Source organism: Aristolochia californica, unplaced genomic scaffold, assembly GCF_029961685.1.
Source record: "Aristolochia californica isolate CCGP_79_NKW_82.1479 unplaced genomic scaffold, dmAriCali1.0.hap1 SCAF_3, whole genome shotgun sequence".
NCBI lineage: Eukaryota > Viridiplantae > Streptophyta > Magnoliopsida > Piperales > Aristolochiaceae > Aristolochia > Aristolochia californica.
In genome coordinates, this window is record NW_027181992.1 from 47,523,460 (window position 1) to 47,548,257 (window position 24,798).

The following is a 24,798-nucleotide window of genomic DNA, read 5'->3' on the forward strand; positions in this document are numbered from 1 at the left end:
TGAGCGGAGGTCACTGAGACTGTTATATGCCGGGGTCGATGGGATTTTGCTGGGTAGAACTCCCCAGGCAACTCATTCTGGAACGAAATAGAGCTTTTCTGTGTATCTTGAAGCATGATTCCATTTACATAAACCATAAATGAAATTCTATAGGAAAAAATTGCAGAGAAGTTTCTGCAATTTAATTCAAGAGTCACTAGTTTGAAGGATTAGTTCAGGTCAGAGTGCGCCAACGTAAAGACTTGCCATCTTTAACTATTGACATATATGCTTAAATCATGTCTGCTAGACATGGGATGATGCTAGTAAATGATGTCTGGAACCATATAAACTTAATGCAAGCCTCAGTATATGGAAGTGGTTTAGAATTGGATCACCAGTAGCTGCCAGAGGTCCAAAACCTCATTGACAACATGATTTTAATGGAGTTAAAACTTCAAACAGGTTGGACTTTAAGGTCCAATTGGAACTGAAATTCTAAAGAAACCCTGTCTATAATACAATCTGTGATCGGAGCTAGATATAGTATGCAAATACAAATGATAATGAAAGTTTGCACGATAGCAATAAAAAAATAACAATAATAAAAGTTAATTAGTAGCATACCCCTAAAATATGATGAGGTCACTGACTTTCGAACCAATACTTAATAGTGGTGCAAATTTCCTGGTGAATTTCATATGTTATTGATGGTCCACATTGATGCATGATACGGCAAGTTCACATTTTATGCATCATTTCCTATAAAGAAACATAATTTTCCTTCATTTACAATGAAAGTTTACAAACAGAATGTAACTTGTGGACGTGTAAGTATTCTTACAACATTGCAAGTTTAAGTAATGAACCCAAGAAATTGCCTCATCCAAAAAGATAAGCATCTAGTGCTTGGCAAGAATGTGTACAATCATCAATAAATACCACCATATCGCCATGGCACACAAATTGACATCACGAATAGCAGCTACACGCTCCAACAACGGTTCATTATGCGGGAACAAATTGCCCATAGCAGAAGAACAGGGGCCAAAAGACACACAGACAGAATCATCAGTAAAACATAAAGAAGAGAATAAGAAGCAGATGTTCACCCATTATCCCTGACTAATAATTTTTCAATGCCAGATTGAATCAAATTCTGAGAGGATGAATGTTCTCCATGGAAATTTCATATTCTGTGTATTTGTGCAACTGGGATTAGAACTCACAGGAGGGATATTCGGGATTCTTCTTTATCAGTGTTCAAGCTTCTTTTGATTCCAGTCTTAAAGATTCATCCTGCAAATATCCAACAACCATTTCACAATGCAACAAGGCCCCCTGTCACAGATGGTCCAGAAAGATGATGAACAGACCTCAACTAATGTAGCTTCAGGACTTCAAGAAGGTGAATATGCAAACTTCCTAATGCTTAAGAAAAAGTAATGCACATATTTAAAGGTGAAAATTACAACCCAGAAAATATTGTAACAACAAATGCAAGGACAAGTCTCAACAGGAAGAAAATGAAGGAAAAGAAACAGTATGTTTAACTGCAGAAATAAGGCTTTCTACTCTTTTGAAGCCCTTTGTCAATTTTCTCACTTATTCTGCACTAATAATCAAAGAGAAGTAAACAGGCTGAAGAATTTTTCGTCCCTTCTGCATCTCTTTCCATAAGAATTTTTTGGGGAAAAGAAGTGCCCAATACTAACCTTGATGCAAACATATATGTAGTGAACGTCAGGATTTTCTCCCAGAATTGCAGTGACAGAACTACTGTCCTCATTTAGTGGGATAGGAACTGTCAGCTCCCATTTTTGAGGCTCCATCTGCGAACCCAGCTTTCCTGCATGAAAAACAAGTTAGCCAATCACAACCTATGTAACTAAGCACAAGCTTTTCAATCTTCCTTTGTAGTTCACAGTCAACAGGGCAATCTTATACATAAAAGGGGAGGGTCATCAAGATCTCAATTATAAGGTTTTGCTAAATAAAAATGCGTCTGACAGATCACAGGTGAAATATACTTGTAGCATATCATCATCATAATAAAGTAATGCAAGTCACTAGATGGTGGGTGTTAATGTCGGGTCCACGTCCATCCAAATGACTAGCTGAAAGTAATAAGCATAAGACCTTTTTAACTTTCTGCCGTAAGTGTGGCCCCACTTTTTATGGCTTTAAACATGGACATATTTGGGTGGAAGCCCACATACATGAATCAGCCCTGATACAATATTAAAGTTGAGTCCAAGTACGAGCCAAAATGACTAATCAAAATCACGAGGTCTTTTCCCAGCCAAAAACCACTGAAGTTTTCATGGACAATGGATCTAAGATATGAACAACATTAGGGAGGTAGGAACTAAAATGGGCACGAATTGGGACAAATAGAACAGACACTTTGCTCTGATGTCATGTTAAAGTTGAATCCAAAGTCCGTCCCAAAATGAGTAATTGAAGTTAAGAAACCTCTTCCGAGTAATAAGCACAGACTCTTTTTAATCATGGGACTATTGTACCAACAGGCATTAGCATCATGGTGTTTCAATTTCTGAGAAGATCACTTCTTCATTTGAAAGAAGATTTACTGGCTATACAACTCTAGTTCCATTGGGTACAAGACCTTTGATATAGACAACTTGAAATTGTCTAACCATGAAAAATACAACAAAGATAACAAATAAGTATTGTCTGCCTCAATATGCAAGAAGTTTCACTCTCTTCTTGTATGCAGCTGCTTGAAACCATAACAAGAACACAGTGATTATGCACAGTTGGGCCAGCAATAAGATACACTTTCAAAGGTTCAAAAATGAACTCCAATAGCATAACTAGCAAATAAAGCAGGTAAGCTTTAATTTTTTTACGCAAATTTTCTTTTCAGAATCCAAAAAAGCTTTCTAGAACAACTTTAACTTGTGTCAACCTTAAGGGTAAGGCAAGAATAAAAGCAACATCACATAAGCCATCAGTATTGGCAATAGATTGACAATTGAAAAGGAGGCAAACATAAATTACAGGAACCAAAAAAAATGATTGGTCCCAAATGCTGTTTCAGTGTAAAACAAGAATTCCTTTACTGCAAAGGATGCATACGGGCAGCCATTAGACTAATCTCTTCACAGAAAATTGAAACATTAAGTAAATGAAGACAATTACTACGTAAAAAAATCAACACAAATTATTAAGTAAACCAAGACCCACTAACCAACTACATGAAGCTTAATTTCCCATAGGCATGGTTCCCTCAATAAAGAAAGCCGATAATTTGGAGCTCCATATGAGATCTGTATTAGGTAAAACCAGTAGCGGAATGTCTCAAGAACTTCAGTTAAAGAAAACAATGACCAGAATGAGGAAATGGTACCAGCATGAATATTCCTCCACTCCTGAGTATCCTGATAGTTTGTTTAAACTGGTTCAATATATCATTTAACAAATCAAAAACAAAATCATAAGTGAATAGTTATTCATAGGGGCACTAAAAATTTCTTGTACCTCCCTATCTCCTCAAGCATTTTGTTGGCATTTTGACTGGCATTAGGTCCACACTACAATTCAGGAACTGCTATGAGTAAATATCTTTTTGGCAAAGGATGATAAGTGGCTAGGTGCTCAAGTACACACACTCACCATGAGAGAGTCAAGAGTTCCTGAGTAAAAAGTAACACCCACAAAAAAAAAAAAAAAAAAAAAAGATAATTCAGTGTCTGGTTTCAAAGAATATTACCCTACAACATGCACTGGAGCGCATATTTCAATATAAAATTTCTCAAAGAAAAATATAAAGTCGAATTATAGTTGACTGGGTCATCATTAACAATAGCAATCAATCTCAAACTTTGTTTTGTAATAAATAATCTATCAGGATGATCAGTGTTTCACACATTGGGCAACATATTTCGGAACCAACGGATATATCTAAGATTTTTGGGAACCTGGTACCAGTTTATATCCCTTGAATACCCCAATAATTATCTCTAAAACCAAATATTTCTCTGATGTTTGTGCACTCAGTACAATACCAGATACTGGTATGAGAAACCCTTAGCCAGAAACCAAAGATACCAAGAGAGTGAAACTCCAGTCTGATCAGTGAATAATTCATTGGAGTATGATAAGTCTGATCAGTGAATAAGTCTGATGTTGGCTACTTGACCCATTAAGTCAACTCAACAAGTATGGCACAATTTTCATCCAGTTGCAAGTTCTAATAGCTACAGTTGAACATCTGCAACAAAAAGCATTTAAAATACACAAATACAGAAGCATGTTCCTTTATGAAACCAAGTACCTTTATCAATTACAGCATCAAAGGAATCAGATTCAAAGGCACTCATATCTCGAACATCCATTTCAATATCTATGAAATATTAAGGAGATGACACAAGGAGCAAGGAAACTCAGATCTTGGTGCAAGCAGATTAAGGATGGATCTGAAACTCACAGACAACATTAGGATACATTTCAATTGTGGATAATCCTTGTATTTCTTCCCCATGGCCTCAATCACCACAGAGGAAATGTCAATGTTAACAACATCTTGGTAACCATCCTTGACCATGTCTTCCCCAAGAGCTGTCAAAAAATATAAGTCAGCCTTGAAACAGAAGCCCAAATGTGATGATTTGTTTATAGTCAAGATAAAGAAACATGTTAAGCAGCGACATCTTTCTTCTTAAATATAAAATAAATACAGATTGGAACAAGAGATATGTCAGAAAGAAAAGCAAGATACATGAAAGAAGAAACAAATCAAAGTGGGAGGGCAGTGCCGACAGTGAGTTGCTACCGAAGCACACCTTCCCTTGCCAATGCATCGGTTATGCTATAGGTACTGCAAGAGGTATGAAAACAAATGACATTTTAAGCTTTTACAAGTGTTTTCGTTTTCATAAAAAAAGACTAAGAAATGTCCAGGAGGGCATTTTCCCCTCTTGATTCAACAAATAAACCATTGCAGTGTCCCCTTCCACAATAATTGGGGCCTGGAAAAACCAACTGTAGAGCTGCAAACCCCGGAAGAGGGCTACCATGCCACCACAGCATCACACTAACCAAAGGGCACAAAGTAAATAAAAAAGATCATACCTAATGAGTCCTAATGGCTCTGCCACCTCGAGCTGGGCCAAGGTCACCTATTTGCTGTCATTAAAGTTAAACTTTAACCAACCCACAAGAGGAGGCGACCAAACTACAAGGTCAGGAATGGTGTGATCAATTGAGTAGATGGCATCCTTCCTGCCCTCCTTATAATTGAACTAGGGAGATGGGATGCCCCTTGAAGTTTGAATGCCCAAAACAAAGCACAATGGATTGTTGCTTCAATAATGCCCATAATGGACTTCTGTTTACCCTCAAAAGTCCATCAGTTTTTTTCCTTTCCAGATATTCCAAATTATGGCCTCGAAAGATAGCATCTAAAAGTTCTTTCCAATTGTTTTCCAAAAGCATTGAAATTATTTGTTCAAGGAGGCCAGACAAGGAGGAGGGAAAACATGATAGCAAACAAAACTTGAGATGAAAAACACTCCAAATTTGCCCTAAGAGTCGAAAATGGAGAAAGAGATGGTCTACACTCTTAGTGTGCATTGGTTTGTGCTAAACTCAGTTCTCTAGGGAGGGGAAGGAGTGACTTAGTAAGTCATGCAGAAGTTACAAAAATTTCTTCTAATAAAAGTAGTAGAGTGCATAAACCTCTGATTTTCTTGGTCTAACTACTTCAAACAGGTTTCACAATTTATGACAATAGATATAACTGTCACAGATTCACCAGTCATAAACTATAGGTATTTTTCATTTGGAACTGTTCGGATGAGAAGTCACCAGAAATATTGCATTTTATTGCAAATTCAAATCAATGAGAATGAGTTGAGAGTCATTATATAGGACCTTAGGTTGCATAAGGACCCCTTCTCCTCCCCTCTGATTGTGGAAGGCGATTTAAAGGTTGTCATCTCGTGGGCCTCGGGAAAGAAATCCCCCTCTCGCCAGGGAGATTTATTATGTATTTGATGAGATAGAAGATACATGTAGACAGTTGAGTATCTCCTGACAGCACATGCCTGGGTCTGCCAATAGTGTCACTGACACTCTAGCGAGAGATGGAGCAGCTAAAGAACACCTCCCTTTCAACAGCTCATTCCTATTGTGATATTTGTATTAGCTACCTTGTTTTTCTGTTGGCTTTTGGCTTTAATTTCACATATTTTATGTATTCTCAAACCCCTTCCTCTTTCTTGAGCCTTCTTAATGAATTCTTTTACTAATACCTCTCAGTATATATATATGTTGAGAGAGAGAAAAGAGGGAGAGCAGAACAACTTTCAAAATCACTGACCATGTCCATAAAAGACACGAATAACAAGATACAGCTCTTAACTTTTTCTTTACCTTTTGAACAACATTGGTAAGATTGGAAAACTATTTTAACTATTTAAAAACATTCCCAGTACAGTGGTCAACCTTCCTTTTAAATATCTTCAACTATTCTACAAACGTTGACAAATGAATACGTTTCTGCCTTCATTTTTTCTTTAAGGCTATTTATCGAATACGCCTTTTTAAGAACACAGACATGCACCAGAATATCCAAAATGCACTTACAAGAAACGCAACACACAGAGTAAAGCGCTACTCCAATCTACTTCTTTCAACAGTTGTCGTTTTAAGTCGTTTCTTCACTACAAGCCTAGTTTTATGAGTAAACATCAGCTACGTAAACAGTAATTAGCTCGAACTTGAACATTACCAGTCAGACTGCGAACAAAAATCCTAACCAGACAAAAAAGACACTAGTACCTTATCTTCCAATCTAATCCAGACAGATCCAGCAGAAGGTAATGAAGAGATCCTCATCGAACGAATAAACATAACAAGTCTTTGAGATGACAAGCATGTGACATTGATATTAAAAAAGATAACCTACTCGAATTGCCACAACCAACAAGCAGGACGCGGTGGCGGTGGAGGAGATAGAGCTGGAAAAGTGGAGCAAGGGCAGGATACTTCTGGTACCAATCGAAGGGTGTCGAGTCTTTGCTGTACCTCTTGTCCCAGTAAGACGGTTCCCCATACGCTTGTGTCGACGTCCCGAGAGTCATCTCTAAGATTCGTCTAGCAAATCTGAGCTGAGAAGTAAGATCGTATCGCCCAGGGTCCGGGAAGAAAGTGGTGTTGACTAGTCGTGGGCGAGGAAGAAGGCTAGAAATGGTAAGGATATTCTGGTCATTTAACTTAAACAGCTCGAGGATATGAGCAGGTAAAAGAGGTTGCTTGTCGAAAAGGGAAGAGCAGTTGAAAAGGAGTGGAGTTGGGCCTTAGTTGGGCGATTCATGGGCCCTATTGGGCTGAACCTCTTTCCAGATTTTGTTCTAATTCGATTGGAATTTGAACTCCCCATATGCAACTTCATTTTGGTCAGGTTTCGACGTCTATCGGAGCACCTTGTCTTCCACAATTTAATCAGGCAGGCTCGAATTCGATCTCTCCATTAGTCAGTAAAAGCATGATTACCAGAAAGAAAAGCAAAGCAACAATCACCCAGAAATGCTTGCAGAACACCCTTCCAATAAGTCAGGCAGAATGCACTTCGAAGTTGGAGCTTCGACCCCTTGTCAAGGTCTCCAGTGGAGAACGACGACAAGCTCTGCGAGATGCATGCATTCTCCAGCTTAACATATTTTCATTTCGCCATTACAGTTTCAGCTTCCTCGGGTCGCAGCCATCTATTAAAAAAAAAAAATCCGCCGTCTCCGATGTTTCAGCTTTCTAGTTTGAAGCCGCCGGGAATTTTGAAGAAGACGTGCCGAGATCCGGAAATATACACCGTAAACCCGGAAATATAGACCATTTGGTTCAGGTAGAACCCGATGGGTAGGTTAAATGCATGGTTCTCTGTTTCGGATTAAGGGTTGGTGGGTATGGATCGAGCTAAACCGGTAATTTGACCCAACTTGACCCGATTTTAATGGTGCGAGATAAAAAAAAAACATGCAGGTAAGAGGCAAGGAGCATCTAACCCGTATTGATATAAAATGTCATATGTAATGTGTAATTTTATAATTTAATATATTATCTTTATTTAATAAATTTAACCTAAAATCTGTCGAAAACCCGTGAGAGGTAGGGATACAATTAGAATTTCAACCTTGTGACTAATTTTCATAAGGACAAATTTTAGGTCAGATTTACAAGGTGGGGATAGATTTTTAAAAACCCGACCTGTATCTACTCCTAATTCTAATTGGAGAACTAATTAAGGCATCTAAAGATTAGAATAAAAGGTATGAAAATGTAAGTACAACCTCCAACCCCATTCACAAACCTGTCCCGATCTCAAATTTGAGTCATCATGGTTCAACTAGTTCAATGTAGGGATAGGTCAGCCCTTGTCCTTGACTCACTCGAGACAAACCCAACCCAGGTTTCTACTCTTACCCTTACCCTTACCTAACCGGTTCTCAGTTTCTCATGTAAAGACTTACAGCTAACTAGGAGGGTGGTGAACCGGTGGTTGCACCGAGTGCCCAGCGCGCCGCGATCATCCTGCGTTAAGCACGTGCGGCAACTCGCTTGAACCATTTTGGTACTGCCCACCAAACAACAAATAGTGTGCCCCTGGAACCCAAAGATTGGTACAAGGTCAAAATATATAGTTTTGTTTTACCACTCCAAGCTCATCAAACTGAACTAATAAAATTGCCAAAGGAAATATTTGATCAATTAAAGGGTCCCACCAAATAGTAATTAGATATTGGCCTACTTGTACTAAACCTTACACAATAAGTCTGATTATCAATGATAATCGTGTATGTGACGTGACAAAGGTTAAATATGGCATAAGTGTATTACTGTCACGTCTAGACCACCCACTAAATTTTAATAATTTAGTTTTGTCACGTGAAATTTATAAACCCTTATGTAACAAAAAAAAGCTATAATTATTTAATATAAATATGATTTACATAATATACATCCGAAGAGTAATTTAAACTAATAATACCATTAACATATAATACCATTAGGAGACATTCGTAATTAACTTACAAAAATTACCATAAAAGTAATTCCATTCGGTAGCGGCCCCATGCTTCCCCTGCTGTCAAGTCCGGCTGTTTCGTTTGAGAGGCTTTGGTGACCTGTACATTTCCGCTCCCATTTTCTCTCTCCTCCCGCTCGGAATTTCAATACATGCTTTTTTAATCAAAACAAGCGGACTGGCAGCTAATCTTACCGAACTCGGCTCCCCAGTCTTTCTCACTCGAACCACTCCCCAACGGTGTTGGTTGGCCCGATCCTCTGCAATAAAAGCCGTCTCGTCATCTGGGATTTCTGTCCGTGTTCTCGTCTCTGGAGCTCTCCTCCCGACAGAGCTTGATCGAGATCTGGTGTGAGGAAAATGGCGAGGAAGAAGATCAGAGAGTATGACTCAAAGCGGCTCTTGAAGGAGCATTTGAAGAGGGTCGCTGGGATCAATCTGGAGATTTGTTCTGCGCAGGTGTTTTTCTGGTTTATTGGTTTGAGTGAAGGAATGTTTGTCGTGGATCATTGGACTTTTTGTTGTTTGGTTGGGACAAAGATGGGTTGCTCGTGGAGGTGTTTTAGTCTGTAAAATTTGTTGTTTTGGCATTTGTTTACTTGGTTTTGCTTTTTTGCATCAGTCCGTGCTTCAGTTCTTTGCTAGACAATTGGGTTTTCTGATAGAAATTTTGATCGATGTGTGGTTTGCTGCATTTATCACTTGCTCTTTTATTTTGTTTAAGTTTCTTGCCTCCGGAGATTAGTTACTCAAGAGATAGATTGCAATTGTTAATTTCAACAGTGGGCTTCTGTTTCACCGTTCAGGAACTTTGTTTAAGTTAGCCAATCTAATCGTCGTTGTTTTGGAATGCGGTTGGAGCTTAATTGCTTCAGGAAAATTGTAATCGATTCCATTTTTTCTCTGAAAAAATGGCCGACTTTTTAGATCCATTATCCAAGTTTGTGATTCGCATTTGCTTCGATTCCTTATTTTGTGCTCCTTGTAGTCTTGTGGGTGTATTGCTATTCAGAAGAATTGATATGAGTAACTTTGTTTTGAGTTAGCCAATCTAATCGTCGTTGTTTTAGAATGCAGTTGAAGCTTAATTGTTTCAGGAAAATTGTAAATGATTCCATTTTTTCTCTGGAAAAATGGCCCACTTTTTAGATCCAATATCCAAGTTTGTGATTCACATTTGCTTTGATTCCTTCTTTTGTGCTTCTTGTAGTCATGTGGTTGTATTGTTATTCAGAAGAATTGATAGCTGTGTTGCTCATTTCGAGAAGCTGATGAATTTTGTTGAATTGTTTCTATCAACTTAGGTGACGGAATCAACAGACTTCACTGAATTAGCAAACCAAGAACCATGGCTTTCTTCCAACAGATTGGTGATCAAGCCGGACATGTTGTTTGGTAAGCGTGGGAAGAGTGGCTTGGTTGCTCTGAATCTGGATCTAGCACAGGTTGCTCAGTTTGTGAAAGAAAGGCTTGGTGTAGAGGTAACTTGTCACCCTCTATTATCGTTACTAATTCTTCAACAAATTCTTTCACGTGGCTGATGGACGTTGATCTTTTCAGGTTGAGATGGGTGGTTGCAAGGCACCTATTACCACTTTCATCATTGAGCCATTTGTCCCTCATGACCAAGAATATTACCTTTCAATTGTCTCCGAGAGGCTGGGTTCCACCATAAGCTTTTCCGAATGTGGTGGCATTGAGATAGAAGAGAACTGGGACAAGGTATGATAGTTGTTAGTCTGCACGTTTAAATAATTTTTTCCCTGTTCAATTGCGTGGGCATTTATTTTATCCTTTATCATGCAGGTTAAAACTATCTTTCTGCCAACTGAGAAGTCTATGACTTCTGAGGCATGTGCTCCTCTGATTGCTACACTCCCCTTAGAGGTAAATCCTCTTTGTTAGATTGTCATTTTTTTTCTTTTTTATTCTGCCAAAATAAGCATTCTTCTACTTTTTTCTTTACAATAATGTGGACTATTTGGTGCTTCCTTATGTGCTTATTATAAATTCTATCTGTTTAGGTGAGAGAAAAAATTGGCGACTTCATCAAAGGAGTTTTTTCTGTATTTCAAGGTACGTCTATGTTTGAAGAAAAAGAATAATGTTTTCATGTTACTAAAACATGTTATAAGGAGTTTTTTTCTTTATTTCAAGGTACGTCTATGTTTGAAGTAAAAGAATAATGTTTTCTTGTTACTAAAACATGTTATATCTCACTAAAAATTCAAGCATGACCATGTCTAGCTTAGTCTTGTGTACTTATAAACCTAAAAATTTGTATGATTAAATAAACCTAAAAATTTGTAAGAGCTATTTCTTTTCATTGTTTGATGTTACATTGCTGTAACGTATGGGAAACACAGCCTAGCATGCACTTCTTGAGTACTCTCCTCTCTTGTTCTTGAACTTGATTATTTGAACTAACTTAGTTTCTCCACCATAGACCTTGATTTCTCTTTCCTAGAGATGAATCCTTTTACATTGGTGAAAGGGGAACCATACCCATTGGACATGCGAGCAGAGTTGGATGACACTGCTGCATTTAAAAACTTCAAGAAGTAAGCACCTACATCCATTAGTTACAATGTCTTGTGAAAGATGATTCTTTTCATGATCGCATATTTTGGATTTTCTTTTAAAAATATTAAAAAAACTGGGGTTAATGTTCTCTTTGCAATGTTCAGTTGGGGGAATATCGAGTTTCCATTGCCTTTTGGAAGAGTCCTGAGCCCTTCAGAAAACTTCATTCATACCTTGGATGAAAAGGTAAGCTACCTCATTTGCTGACTAGTTATGGATAGGAAGAGCAAAAGGAAATTGTTCTTACACAGATTATTTGCATCGTTTGCTGACCATTTAGTTAGCTGCAAGAATACTGTTTAAGTTAATGTAATATGCCATTCAAGGAGATGGTCTCAGATGCCTGTTTTAATATCTTTTAAACATGAAACCGCTATAGGTATTTGAGGTATGCTGATTCTTTCATCTTCACTGCAGACTAGTGCCTCATTGAAATTCACTGTTCTAAATCCTAAAGGGCGCATCTGGACTATGGTTGCTGGAGGCGGTGCTAGTGTCATTTATGCTGACACTGTAAGTGTAACTTTACTATTGTACACGTCCTGAGTTGATCATACATTATAATGTTGGGAATAAACGTCAACTCTCTGTTGACCTTTTCAAAACAAACAAACAAAAAAATGTAAACTCTTAAAGGGGACTGATATCCAATTTAATGGACGTTTCATTAACTGATTACTGATACAAGTGGTTTTTTTATTTTAGGTTGGGGACTTGGGATATGCCTCAGAGCTTGGGAATTATGCTGAATACAGTGGAGCTCCAAATGAGGAGGAAGTTTTGCAGTATGCCAGAGTTGTTATTGACGTAAGAGCTCATCTAATTCGTCGGTTGAACACTATCAGTATTTTTCTTGGAGTTCTGTTTTTCTCATAATTATTCTGTTGCAGTGTGCTACTGCTAATCCTGATGGCCGTAAGAGAGGCCTCCTTATTGGAGGAGGAATAGCTAACTTCACTGATGTGGCTGCCACTTTTAATGGTATTATTCGGGCTCTAAGGGAGAAGGTGAGCTTCACTTAAACTTATTTAGAAGCATTTACTCTTCTCTCAAGAATCCATTATATCAAAGGTTACCTGATTTTACAGGAGTCCAAGCTGAAGGCTGCAAGAATGCACATTTACGTTCGTCGAGGTGGTCCAAACTATCAAACCGGTTTGGCTAAAATGAGGGCTCTCGGAGATGAACTCAGGGTTCCCTTGGAGGTGAGAATGAATAACTCCTACCACCCTACTATTAGATTTATTTTTGCTGATTTCTGAACCTTACTGGTGAAATTCATCAAAATGGATTTGATTTTTCTTTGCTCCCATTTTTTATCTGTCAGATTACCAACTGCCTTTTCCTCAATTTACAGGTTTATGGACCGGAGGCCACAATGACTGGCATTTGCAAGCAAGCTATTGATTGCATCATTTCTGCTGACTAAATCTATTCTGTTGCATTCCTTTTTGTTCTGTCCCTCAATCCCCAAATCAAAAGTTTCATGGGAGACATTGACAGAAGAATGTAGGCAAGAGATCTTGTAGAGACTGCAGCATGTATTGTCATTTGTGTGTGCCCTTCATATTCCCTTATTACTATTATTCTTTCTTGTCATAGAACATTAAGGAGGTCCAATTGATCCTCTTGATTCCATGCAGGCTTCTATAAACTTCCTATATTTTACTTCAAATCCATAAACCCTATTAACAAAGCACTGGAGCCATTAGTAAACCAGTTCCACCTACCCTTCATGTAATGCTATCAATTCTGTAAATGTTTAAAAATTCAGATCCTTGTTGCAATGGCAGATCTTAAATTTGATACATATCAAGTGTATCGACTTATTTGTTACCCTTGTATCGGATAAGAAAAAATCTGATACATATCGGACTGATACACAGAACACCAATTTTTTGTTTCTAGAGATAATGCATTTTGGAACTGGAATTGGTAAAAAAATATAATTATAAATAATTATAATTTACAACATTTTTTTTCTTATAGTTTTGGAAATGAATTTTTATTTATATTATTTTTCTTTTTTTTATAGTGAAAAATAATTTAATAGGTTATTTCATTTTCTTCTTTTATGATTATTTAAAATGATATAAATGTTTTTGTAATTTACATTTTTAACCTTATTTTATAAAATGTTGAAAATATCTTTAAAGCCTTTTTTCATTTTTTGATAGCGAGTATTTTTTTCATTTGTTCATTTTCTTATTTTATTTAATGAATAAAATTATATTATATCAGATTATATTTCTTTCTAAAATATCTATTTCAATAATAAAAATGAAAATCCAATAATATATATAGAGATGGGACAATGTTTGGGTAGCGGTTGGGCCACCAATTTGCATGGGCCTTTTTCAGCAACTCGTGTGGACATATTAAGACCCAAGCAGTTCGAGAGGAGCGAAGTCCAGTTATAACAGCTGTCCCTTGGATTCCCAGAGCCTGAATTTCGCGGCAGTTTTTATGCTTTTTGTTTGCGAAGAGTCGCCGAGATCCTGTTGAGAGGTTCTTCTCGATCTGCTTTTTCAGTGATCGAAGACTCCTCCGTTGCCTTCTTTTGACTACGGAGACAGTCCCGCGGGAATGAAGCGAGATTGAAACCTGAAATTCTTCCGGAATGGAGGAGAGGATCTGCTTCGGTTGTCTGCAAAAACTCGTTCAGGAGGATTTCTCGGAGAAGCTTGTTTTCTGCTACGGAATCTCCGATTCGGCTATTCCTTTCGGTTCTCGGGCAGTGATTCAGGTATAAAGGTCAAATGGCTTTGGCCTCCTGTTTCCATTCTGTTTTACGTTTTTGAAGTCTTTTGGTTGGATTTTACTGTGGAGTGGTTGGAGCAAGGTTTGTCTGAGTATTGATGGATGGAAAAGAGGTCTGATTGTCCATCGTGTTTTGGTGAATTGAAATTTAGAGTTCCTTTCTTCATTTGTGAACAAGTACCTGTTTCGCAAGGCAGTGACTGTAGTTTTTAAGGTATTTACTGCCGCAAAATAAGGTGGAAGGCGTGTGGCTGCATGCGAGACGATGGAGAGAGTGGAAATTTTATTGTTGAGAAGTAGGCAATTTACTTTTGCGAATCTTCTCTACCTCAAACAGCAGAAAGTGCCGAAATCCTGAGAGTTGAGAACATCAATGTAATCGGAGAGTATAAATAAGTTGTCTCATCAGTAGACATCGTGGAAGCAATTAAGAATGGCGAAATTTTTAGAGCACGTAATTGTCTTTTTAGTGGTTCTAAATATTCACCTACTTAAAACAGTCGGGAAAGGATCGAAAGAGCATTCGAGCTACTAGCTTTTAGCTGACTTCTGAAAAAAATTAGTTACTTTTCAGCTGCGTCGTCATTACTTACGGAGGGTCTGTGAAACTGATTTCCACATTGTATCTGGATTTTTGCTTCCATGCAACTGTAGTAACCTTTATTTTTCAGATCTTCATAATCTAGTTCTATACATCTGTGCTGGACTTCTAAAGTTCCCCCTCCCTTTCTTCATCTTGTTCTTTTATCCAAACCTGTCTAATTATATATAAAACAGAAGATTATCTTCATGCTTGTTTTGCTTTCAATTGCTATCCTTCTGTTTGTGATGCAGTTTACTTTTGTCAATTAAATTTTTTATAGTGAATTTGTTAATTGATTACATCATCTTTTTGCTCTTCTGCATTGCAGGTTGACTTGGCTGGAACAGACAAAGCAGTCTGGTAATGGCCCTTTGTTATTATTATTAAGGTGGATAAAAAAATATTGAAGCAGATCCTTTTGATTATGGTTTCATTTTTTGGTTCTCTGTTAATGCTCTTTGTTATTATTATTGATGCGAATAACAAAAATATAAGGAGCAGATCCTTCTGATTATGTTTTCATTTCTTTTTGGTACCGGTTACTGTGTCTTTGTGAAAGAGAAGTTGAAATAAGAAAGTGTACCATGTAATCACTTGTTATTTGAAACTGTTTTCTTATGTAACTTTTTTTTCTGTTTCTCCTTTCCAAATTTATGATGAATTTCAGTGAGGAAGTTTCGCCCCAGTTTATATTGGCTGCTGTTGCAAAATCCCAAGATGAGTGCCTATCAAGATATATGTAAGTTGGTGGCTGTCTGTCATGAACTGCTTGTATTAAGAATAAAATGAGTTTTATATGCTGCTTGTTACTTGCAGAGATGGGTACTTGGATGAAAAGGATTCTGAGGGTGGCAAAATACATGACAAGGAGAAAGCTTCTTCATCTGACACGGGGCAATGTCTTCATGATGGGAGTGTCTCACCTGCTTCAAAAAATGGGTGTCACTATTTCATGGTTGGCAGTGGAAAAAAATTGGGAGAGGTATCCTCTGGAAGTTTTTGCCTTAACTACAGCAGCAGATTCTTGTGCTCAAGAACCATAACAGCATTAGCTCCTATTGCTTTTGTTGGCACTGGCTCCTTCACTGTTATCAAGGACCTTGTGCATAACTTCATATTAGGTACATTGGAAGATCACTTAATGTCATCTATTAATCTCCTTGTTGAAGGAAAACCCACATGTAGAGATGGGACCAATTTTCTCAGCTTAGTGGGAATGCCAAAATTTTCGGAGAATTATATACCTGGCTGTGTGAGGCATCCTAACCTTGTACCTGTTATAGGTATGCTAAAGACTAAGGGATATACTTATTTGTTGTATCCGAAGAACCCTTATACTCTGGAAAACATTCTGTTATATAGCCCCAAGGTCTTGAACTCAGATTGGTGTATTAAATTTTTAATCTACCAAATACTTTCTGCCTTAGCTTACATCCATGGTTTAAGGGTTTCTCATGGTAATGTATGCCCTGCCAGTGTAATGCTAACAGATTCTTGTTGGGCTTTGTTAATATTGTTTAACAAGCCTCAAGCAAATAGAAAGATGACAACAATGAGTGAAGACCAGCTGCCTACTGCTCCTCCAAGTGTAAGTTGCTGCAGGGATACTTGTTCTAGTCATAGCCTTTATGTTGATTTGAAGCTATCAACAACTATGGATTGGCGATCTGATTTTAAGCGTTGGTGGAAAGGTGAATTGAGTAATTATGAGTACCTCCTTGTCCTAAACAGATTAGCTGGTAGAAGGTGGGGTGACCATACTTTTCATACTGTTATGCCTTGGGTTATAGATTTTAGTGCAAAACCTGATGAAAATTCTGATGCTGGTTGGCGGGACCTCCAAAAGAGCAAATGGAGACTGGCCAAAGGAGATGAACAGTTGGATTTTACTTATTCAACTTCAGAGATTCCCCACCATGTTTCTGATGAGTGCTTGTCTGAATTGGCAGTTTGCAGTTATAAAGCAAGAAGATTACCTCTAAGCGTGTTGCGTTCTGCTGTGCGTTCAGTTTATGAGCCCAATGAGTACCCATCAAACATGCAAAGGCTTTACCAGTGGACCCCTGATGAATGCATTCCTGAATTTTACAGTGATCCTCAGGTTTTTGTTTCTCTTCATTCTGGGATGACTGATCTGGCTATCCCTGCTTGGGCTACCAGTCCTGAGGAGTTTATTTCCATGCACCGGGCTGCTCTAGAAAGCCCTCGTGTATCACGTGAAATTCATAATTGGATCGATATAACTTTTGGGTATAAAATGTCAGGTAAGTCAGCAATCGCAGCTAAAAATGTGATGCTTCCTACCTCTGACCACATGATGCCTAAGTCAATGGGTCGTCACCAACTCTTTACCCGACCACATCCAGTGAGGCGAGGCTGTACACAAGATTTTAATAATTGTTCAAAAAAACATACAAGTGGTAGCAATATAAAACCCGGTGCTTTTACAAATGATGCTTCAGGTTCCACCCAGGTTGGTCGGGAGGAAATTGCTTTTTTGAAAATTTCTGAATTGGAAGAATTGGAAGGAGCTATTTCTTTCTCTGAATATGGTCGGGATTTGGATCCCCTTTATGCATTCCATCCACAAGATTCTGTTGAAAGCATTTCAGTATTGAAAGAGCAAGCAAAGGAGCATATAGGTGACTCAGGGGAATCCTTGGAGTCATCAAATGCAGATTTAGGCACCCTGCTTGAATATTTGGAGAATGATGACAGTGCTTTTATGGGCTTTCAAGAGCTACTGCTTTGGAGACAGAGATCATCTATCCAGCTCTGTTCAGAATATGTGGCTGCAGATATATTTTCTATTGGCTGCATTCTTGCAGAATTGTATTTAAAAAGGCCACTTTTCAATCCAATTTCATTAGCTGCGTATAAGGAGAGTGGCATCTTACCTGTGTTGGTCCATGAACTTCCTCCTCAAGCTCAGCTACTTGTTGAAGCTTGCATTCAGAAGGACTGGAGGAGGTGAGCACATTCTTGCATTTTTTTCTATTTGTCGCTGTCTTTTGTTTCATTTGGAACTAAGTTATTTGATCTCATTTTCTATTCAGCTTTATTCATGTTTCTCATTGCATTTATCAAACTTTTCATTTCCTTATCAGGCGGCCATCAGCAAAATCACTCCTAGAATCACCGTATTTTTTGCCAACAATCAGATCTGCATATTTGTTTCTTGCTCCAATTCAACTTCTTGTGAGCAGTGGTTCTCGTCTCCATTATGCCTCAAAGCTAGCAAGGGCGGGGGCCCTGAGATCAATGGGACAGTTTGCTGCAGAAATGTGTGCTCCCTACTGTCTGCCTCTCATCACTATGTCTTTGACTGAGATTGAGGCTGAGTCAGCTTTATACCTACTGATGGAGTTCTTGAAGTGCTTGAAATCTCGAGCAGTTCAGACCCTGATCTTACCCGTCATACAGAAGATTTTACAGGCTAGTCATGAAATCAATGGAATAAGTTAGAATACTGTAAACCTCCCTTTTGATTTCTCTCTTGTGGTTTGATCTTTTGATGTTTAAACATTGAGGGCAATAGGATCTACAGCTTTCTTAACGTTGCAAATAAATTTATTACAGGCAACCGATTATTCTCATCTGAAGGTTTTGCTCCTTCAAAACTCATTTGTACGTGAGATCTGGAGGCAATTGGGTAAACAAGTATATCTGGAAAAGATACATCCATTGGTCATTGCAAATTTGTATATTTCTCCTCATAAGAATTCGGCAACTGCTGCTTCTGTGCTACTAATAGGTTCCTGTGAGGAGCTTGGGGTACCTGTGACAGTTCATCAGGTTAAATTCGGACCATGGTGTTCAGAATTTTTGTGTATGTTATTGTTTTCGTTGCAAATTGGTTTGATGTCATTTATTGTTTTAACCATTGTTTTTATCTTCTCTCAGACGATCTTGCCCCTTATCCAGTGTTTTGGGAAAGGATTATGTACAGATGGAATTGATTGCCTGGTTAGAATTGGTATCTTCTGGTCACTGGTTTGTGCTATTTTTATTTGTTGCAAATAACAGTTTTTTTTTAATCTTTCTTCTATTTATTTTTTTGTCTGTTTTGGTAGCTGCTAAAAAGACTGCTCTTATGATCTTTCCAGGGGGTCTTTTTGGAGTAACTTTCATTGTGCAGCAACTTCTACCTTTGCTAAGGAATGTCATTCTGTCTTGCATTGATGTCTTATGTTTGGATAAGCCAGAGCCATTGCAGAGTTGGAATGCTTTAGCTTTGACTGATGCTCTTGTTACTTTAGATGGTCTGGTTTTAATCCTGTCAATTGAGGTGATTGTTAAAGAGCTGATTCAGGTATGGTTTTTAAGCTTTGTTTTTCAATCTGAGCATGGATTTAGAAGGAAACGAAAATTAACTCCTGTTTGTACTGGCAAATTGCATGACTTTTACAGGATCAAATCTGCCTCCATGTTAAAGTTCTTTTGCAGACAAATCTGGACCTTCCGGTGCTTCAGGTAATTTGCCTTGTCATTTCAGCAAAGTCTGCCTGGTTAGGAAACCTGTATGTTGTTTTAAGTTAAAAAATAAATTGCTTGTTCTGCTAGATTGCTGCAACAGCCCTCCTTTCAGTCTGTCAGAGGATTGGACCTGAGTTTACTGCCTTGCATGTCCTTCCACAACTCAAAGAGCTATTTGATGAACTTGCCTTCTCTCCAGAGAAGAGCACAGAGACTGGCTCCTCGGGTAGAATTGGAAGGGCCCCAAAGTCAAAAACAGCTGAAGGGACTCAATTTCAAAGTCGTATGGATCTAGTGTAGGTGCCATTTTTAATTAAAACATGTCACAATTAATTGTTTTTCCCTCTTTATTGATCTCTTTAAGTGCCTTTTTAAAAAAAAACTTGCAAACTTTTATTAAACAAATAAAGTATTTAGCATTTGATCAGAGGAAAAGGGAAGATCAACCCTTATTGAAGTCCCTGTTTTACTGTAGAATGAATGAGAAAAAAAGATTATATGGTCTGTGATTTAAAATCTTTGGGTCTCATTGGATTTTTGCAGGCTTATATTATATCCATCATTTGCGTCACTTCTTGGCATTGAGAAACTTCGTCAGGGTTGCGCCACATGGTTGCTTCTTGAACAGTATCTTCAACGGTTTTACAACTGGAAGGTATTTTATATTAATCGATATGGATGAACTAAAGAGTGTTAATATCGTCTCTAGGTTGTATGATTTTTATTTTGCAGTTAATGAATGTTAGACATGTGATAATGCAAACTACCTGTTTGGAAGTCCCAAAGTTTATAGCCTATATTCAAGAATCTCATGTGATGGACCAGTCTAGCTGTTATGGCACTGGAATATAGATGACTACAAAGTTAATTGTGAAGTTGGGTCTAAGGCCCATCCCAAAATAACTAGCCAACTTAGGGAGCCTCTTTTCCAACTAATAAACTCAAGATTTTTTTACTCACTAATCTATGTGGGACTATTCCTTAACACTCCCCCTCATATGTAGGCCCTCTTTTTGTGGCTCGACAAGTACATAATTTGGGTAGAGGCCCACATATGAATACCTGCTTTTGATACCATGTGAAGTTGGGTCCAAGGCCCATTCCAAAATGACTAGCCAACTTAGGAAACCTCTTTCCCAACTAATAAACTCAAGATTTTTGTACTCATTAATCTATATGAGACTGTTCCATAACATTAATAAAGACAATGCCTGTGCTTCACATTCAATAAATAGAAATTAAGATGGATGGCAAACAGTATTCATTTGAGGTTTTCGTTAGTTGAGAAACAAGTCCTAGTTGTAGCCCTATTTCTCCTGTATGTGCCAATTGTGGCTGTAAGCAAGTCAAAGTTACTGAAATTATGTTACACCGGATTTTTTTATTAATGATCCATTCACTTTACTTATGTTGTTCTTATTTATTTATTTATTATTTATTTCTTTTTTTCTGTGAGGTCTTTCTTTCTAAGTCTATCGTGGTTCAGTGGGACTGTACAGGTGAAACATCCAGGGTAGGGGCTGATGCTATCAATAATAATAGATCCCTTATCACCAAGCTTCCAACCTCTGAATACAATCCAGCTAAGCTCTTGCTTAATGGGGTTGGGTGGTCAGTACCACAGACACAAGGTATCAGAGGAGGCAAGAGCTTAGTGAGTCAGAAGCAGTTTGTTGATCTCGAGCAGAACCCAGCTGTCAAATATGCAACAGCGAAAACTCCAGAGAGACATGAGCCCTGGTTCTGGTTCCATGGCCCTGCAACTAGTTGGGATGGGCCCGACTTTCTTTCTCGAGCTGGCAACGTGAAAGATGAACTTCCTTGGAAGATTAAAGCAGCGGTTTTGCACTCGGTTCGTGCTCATCCTGGTTCCTTGAGAACCTTAGCTGTTGGAAATGATGAATGTACAGTTTTCACTGGAGGAGCTGGTCCTAGTTTTAGGGGCACTGTTCAGAAGTGGGAATTATCCAAAATGGACTGCTTATTTGGTTATTATGGTCATGAGGAGGTTTGTATCTTAAATTTTTCAATGCCCAATTCATTAATACACTTTCTTGCCTTTCTTGGTGGAATTTCTTTTTCGGGCTTGGGTTTCTTGTGTTACTAAAGTAATTCCTTTTGTACTAGCACAAAAGATGCTGACTGTATGTTATTTCATCCTATCAATTTTTTGAAATGCTCTTTGTGATTTCAGGTAGTGAATGACATATGCATTTTATCTTCTAGCGGAAGGGTTGCTTCTTGTGATGGGACCATACATGTGTGGAATGGTGGCACTGGAAAGCTGATTTCTGCCTATTCTGAACCATCAACAAACTCATCGCATTCTCTGCTGACTGCATCAAAGGTGCATGCTGACCAGTCCAGTATGCTGAATCCTGGTGCTTTGTCAGGGGGTATATTGTCTGCCCCTTTCAGTGGTGGCTTGTATACGTGCATGCATCACATAGAATTTCAAGATAAGCTTGTAGCTGGCATTGGAAATGGGTCGCTTAGGTAAACTGCACTTTTATCCTGTCACTTCCTCTGCTTTATACTTCCCTATAGAATTTACTTAAGATTTGAATATTATCATCTTTTGCAGATTCGTAGATGTTGCTGAAGAGCGCCAGTTGCATCTATGGAAGAGTGACCCACTTGATTATAATTTTTCTTCTCTTGTCTCCACCATTTGTTCTTGTGGCTCTGGGAAGCTGAAGATGGACAGAGGCATAGCTTCTTCTGCTTGGATTGCGGTTGGGCTAAGCTCAGGTCATTGTAGGCTGCTTGATGCAAGGAGTGGGAATGTTATTGCTTTTTGGCGAGCCCATGATGGTTTTATTACTAAGGTATGATTAACAATCGTATGACTTTCGGATTATCCCAGCATCTCACATCTTAGCTGGGTTATCTCGGATATGACCTCTGAGATAATTCAGGGGATTTTACTCAGATGTAAGGCAACTTGCTCTCAACATAGAACTGGAGTTTGTACTTAAGGTGAAACTCATATTAAACACTTAGTATTTGGAATTTTGTGCATTTTAAACAACTTGAGAAATTAAATGATGCTGTCAGGAATTTTTCTTACCCAAGTGAACTAAAACTAAGGTACTTGTGTGCTTCTGACTATAAGCATATGTATTCATAAACCCTCTTTTTTTTTAAATGATATTCATAAACCCTCTTATAACGTAAGATTACAAAAAGCATCAATAATTCCATTGAAAGGATGCTCTCAAGTAATCTGAACTATTAACATCCATGAACTTATCTGCAATTAGATGATCCAAGGTTTGGATATCAGAATAATTTAACACTTCTAAGCTAAGGGCCAAAACAATTAATATTGATGACCAAAAGTGATCCATTAAGTAATCATAGCTGGTAGCTTATTTTGTTACTATCTAAATCAGACAGTAAAGTGTTTTTGGATTGAAGAATGAAATTGATTCAATAAAAAAACTATGTGTTTCTTAACTTGTCAAGTATTTGTGTTTTACATGTTATTAGAATGCCACTAGAATATTAGATTAAAGTAGGACAACTTTATAACAAAAATCAATTTTTTTCCCCAAAGATCTTACAATGTTTAAAGATATTTTGGATCAGATGAGACATCCATTTTTGTTTTGGCCAAAACATAGCATCTCAGCCAAGATGTCTTAATTTCTGGTATCCCCAATCTGTTACCTGAGACTGGTTCGTTAGACTGAATATTATGTATCTTTTAAGTTTTCGATGTTCTCTCTCTCTATTGATTCTTTCTGTTCCAGTTGGCTTCACCACAGGATCATTTACTCATCTCCAGCTCTCTTGATAAAACTTTGCGAGTTTGGGACCTGAGGAGGTACTGACATAAATCTAAATGTCCTGTCAATTTTTTTCTAGAAAATAATAACCTGTCAAATTTACGTTACTAATGTTTTATCATCTTGAGGAACTTTATGGATTCTGGTTTTCATCACCAGTTCTGGCTGTCGTATTGTCCAGAAGTTATTAAAGGTTTTCTGGTTCTAATGGAAGTGTGGGTGTCAACAGGGATTATCCATCTCAACCAATTGTTTTTAGGGGTCATTCAGACAGCATAAGTGGTTTCTCTTTCTGGGGTCAGGACATAATTTCAGTTTCGAGGAACAAGATTGGCCTATGCTCTCTTTCTAGATCCGTTGATGAGGTAAGAAAAACAACCTTTTTCTTTGATCCTGGAAGCACATCTGTCTTTAGGAAGATTTTTTAAATATTTGGCCTTTGTGCAGCATGATGGACAACAGATGCTTTCACCTCAAAAACTTTATTCAGCTGATCGTGGGGCTAGAAATCTGTCTATTTTATCAAGCATAAGTATTTTGCCCTTTTCACGATTATTTTTGGTTGGAACCGAAGATGGTTATTTGAAGATTTGCTGCTAATCTCTCGTTTCATGGTGGCCTTCATCTTTGCCTTTATCTGAGGATGTGGTGATATAAAAGGCGGTGGTTATAGTTTGCAATCTGGGAAAGCTATTTTGACTGCCACTTCGCCAATTCCATGGTTGAAACCTGATACTGCCCACGTAAATATTTCCAAAGAAGACCACGTGTAAGATTTTCACTGGGCAATGCTTCTCATTGTTCGTTAAACACTTATTGTTATTCTTTATGCATGAACATAATGTTGTTAATTCTCCAAATGATAACTAAATGCATCTTGAGTAATCTTAGGATCTTGTGGCCATGGAATTTTTTTTTGAGAGAGTGCCAGTATGTTGTTTTGAGCAGCTGAAGTGCTGATACATGTATTTCATTCAGTGATACAAGACCCAGATAGAGGCTTGGCTTTTCGTCTCATGTAATCTAAAGCCATATTTTTGTCAAAGAAACGGAGAGCGGCCATGTCAAGTACGTTTTCCGGTTTTCACCGACCTGCTGAGATGATTGATTTGGATTTTATTATTATTTTGTTTTATGTTACTTATTTATTTTGAGAGATGATCTGAACTTGCTCTCATTAGTACGTAAAATACTTGTACACTCTCTAGTCCCTTAACTTGTTAGGTGGTTATCGATTTGAGGCCATTCTGTCGAAACCAAGTCGAGGAGAAATAGGATCTGCTACATCGTTTGGTTTAGTAAAATCATGGACCCAGTTCATTATAGGAGTAATGAATTCCTTTGCCCAAGAGCGGGTTTGAGTTGACCTTGTGATTTGTCTGTTGCCTGGTTTTGTTAGACCAACTAGGCCAACAAATCCGAACTCAGTTTATGATTAGGTTAAGTTGCCACATGTAATTCCATGTCTGAGCCACTTATGTAAAGTCTAAAAGACCTTCAGAACCGAGCTTAACAAATACTAGGGATTTGTCTGCTTTGTCTCCTTTGTAAAAAAAATGTTTTATTCATTTTTTCTTAAT

At 37.9% G+C, this 24,798-nt stretch overlaps 3 protein-coding genes across 5 annotated transcripts; 2 read left to right on the top strand and 1 right to left on the bottom strand.

Annotated features, from left to right (window-relative positions):
• Positions 1–914: 914 nt before the first annotated feature.
• On the bottom strand, positions 915–7,212 carry LOC137959989 (uncharacterized). 2 transcript variants are annotated; one of them, XM_068807427.1, is made up of 10 exons: positions 6,914–7,212; positions 4,450–4,563; positions 4,280–4,348; positions 3,619–3,638; positions 3,484–3,536; positions 3,353–3,383; positions 3,194–3,272; positions 1,695–1,828; positions 1,209–1,278; positions 915–964 (listed from the first exon to the last, which is right to left on the bottom strand). In XM_068807427.1, exons 1-9 carry the CDS (start codon positions 7,086–7,088, stop codon positions 1,243–1,245), a joined length of 711 nt encoding a protein of 236 aa, XP_068663528.1. In that variant the 5' UTR covers positions 7,089–7,212; the 3' UTR covers positions 915–964; positions 1,209–1,242. The 2 variants fall into 2 exon arrangements, with proteins under 2 accessions (XP_068663528.1, XP_068663527.1); XM_068807426.1 differs by having other exon boundaries at positions 915–1,278.
• Positions 7,213–9,228: 2,016 nt separating this feature from the next.
• Positions 9,229–13,418, top strand: LOC137959724 (ATP-citrate synthase alpha chain protein 3). Its single transcript, XM_068807059.1, has 12 exons — positions 9,229–9,484; positions 10,330–10,506; positions 10,586–10,747; positions 10,832–10,912; positions 11,050–11,101; positions 11,472–11,586; positions 11,713–11,794; positions 12,026–12,121; positions 12,314–12,415; positions 12,499–12,615; positions 12,697–12,813; positions 12,966–13,418. The coding sequence occupies exons 1-12, from the start codon at positions 9,386–9,388 to the stop codon at positions 13,035–13,037; spliced, it is 1,272 nt and encodes a 423-aa protein (XP_068663160.1). The 5' UTR covers positions 9,229–9,385; the 3' UTR covers positions 13,038–13,418.
• A 699-nt stretch (positions 13,419–14,117) lies between these two features.
• On the top strand, positions 14,118–24,528 carry LOC137959192 (protein GFS12). 2 transcript variants are annotated; one of them, XR_011114046.1, is made up of 18 exons: positions 14,118–14,354; positions 15,280–15,311; positions 15,619–15,690; positions 15,768–17,921; positions 18,059–18,386; positions 18,531–18,746; positions 18,855–18,927; positions 19,058–19,263; positions 19,362–19,424; positions 19,515–19,723; positions 19,971–20,082; positions 20,914–21,435; positions 21,622–21,923; positions 22,012–22,255; positions 23,183–23,256; positions 23,448–23,583; positions 23,666–23,987; positions 24,197–24,528. XR_011114046.1 is itself a non-coding variant. In XM_068806551.1 (17 exons), exons 1-17 carry the CDS (start codon positions 14,229–14,231, stop codon positions 23,816–23,818), a joined length of 5,022 nt encoding a protein of 1,673 aa, XP_068662652.1. In that variant the 5' UTR covers positions 14,118–14,228; the 3' UTR covers positions 23,819–24,108. The 2 variants fall into 2 exon arrangements, 1 of the variants encoding a protein (XP_068662652.1); XM_068806551.1 differs by lacking the exon at positions 24,197–24,528 and having other exon boundaries at positions 23,666–24,108.
• Positions 24,529–24,798: the final 270 nt, after the last annotated feature.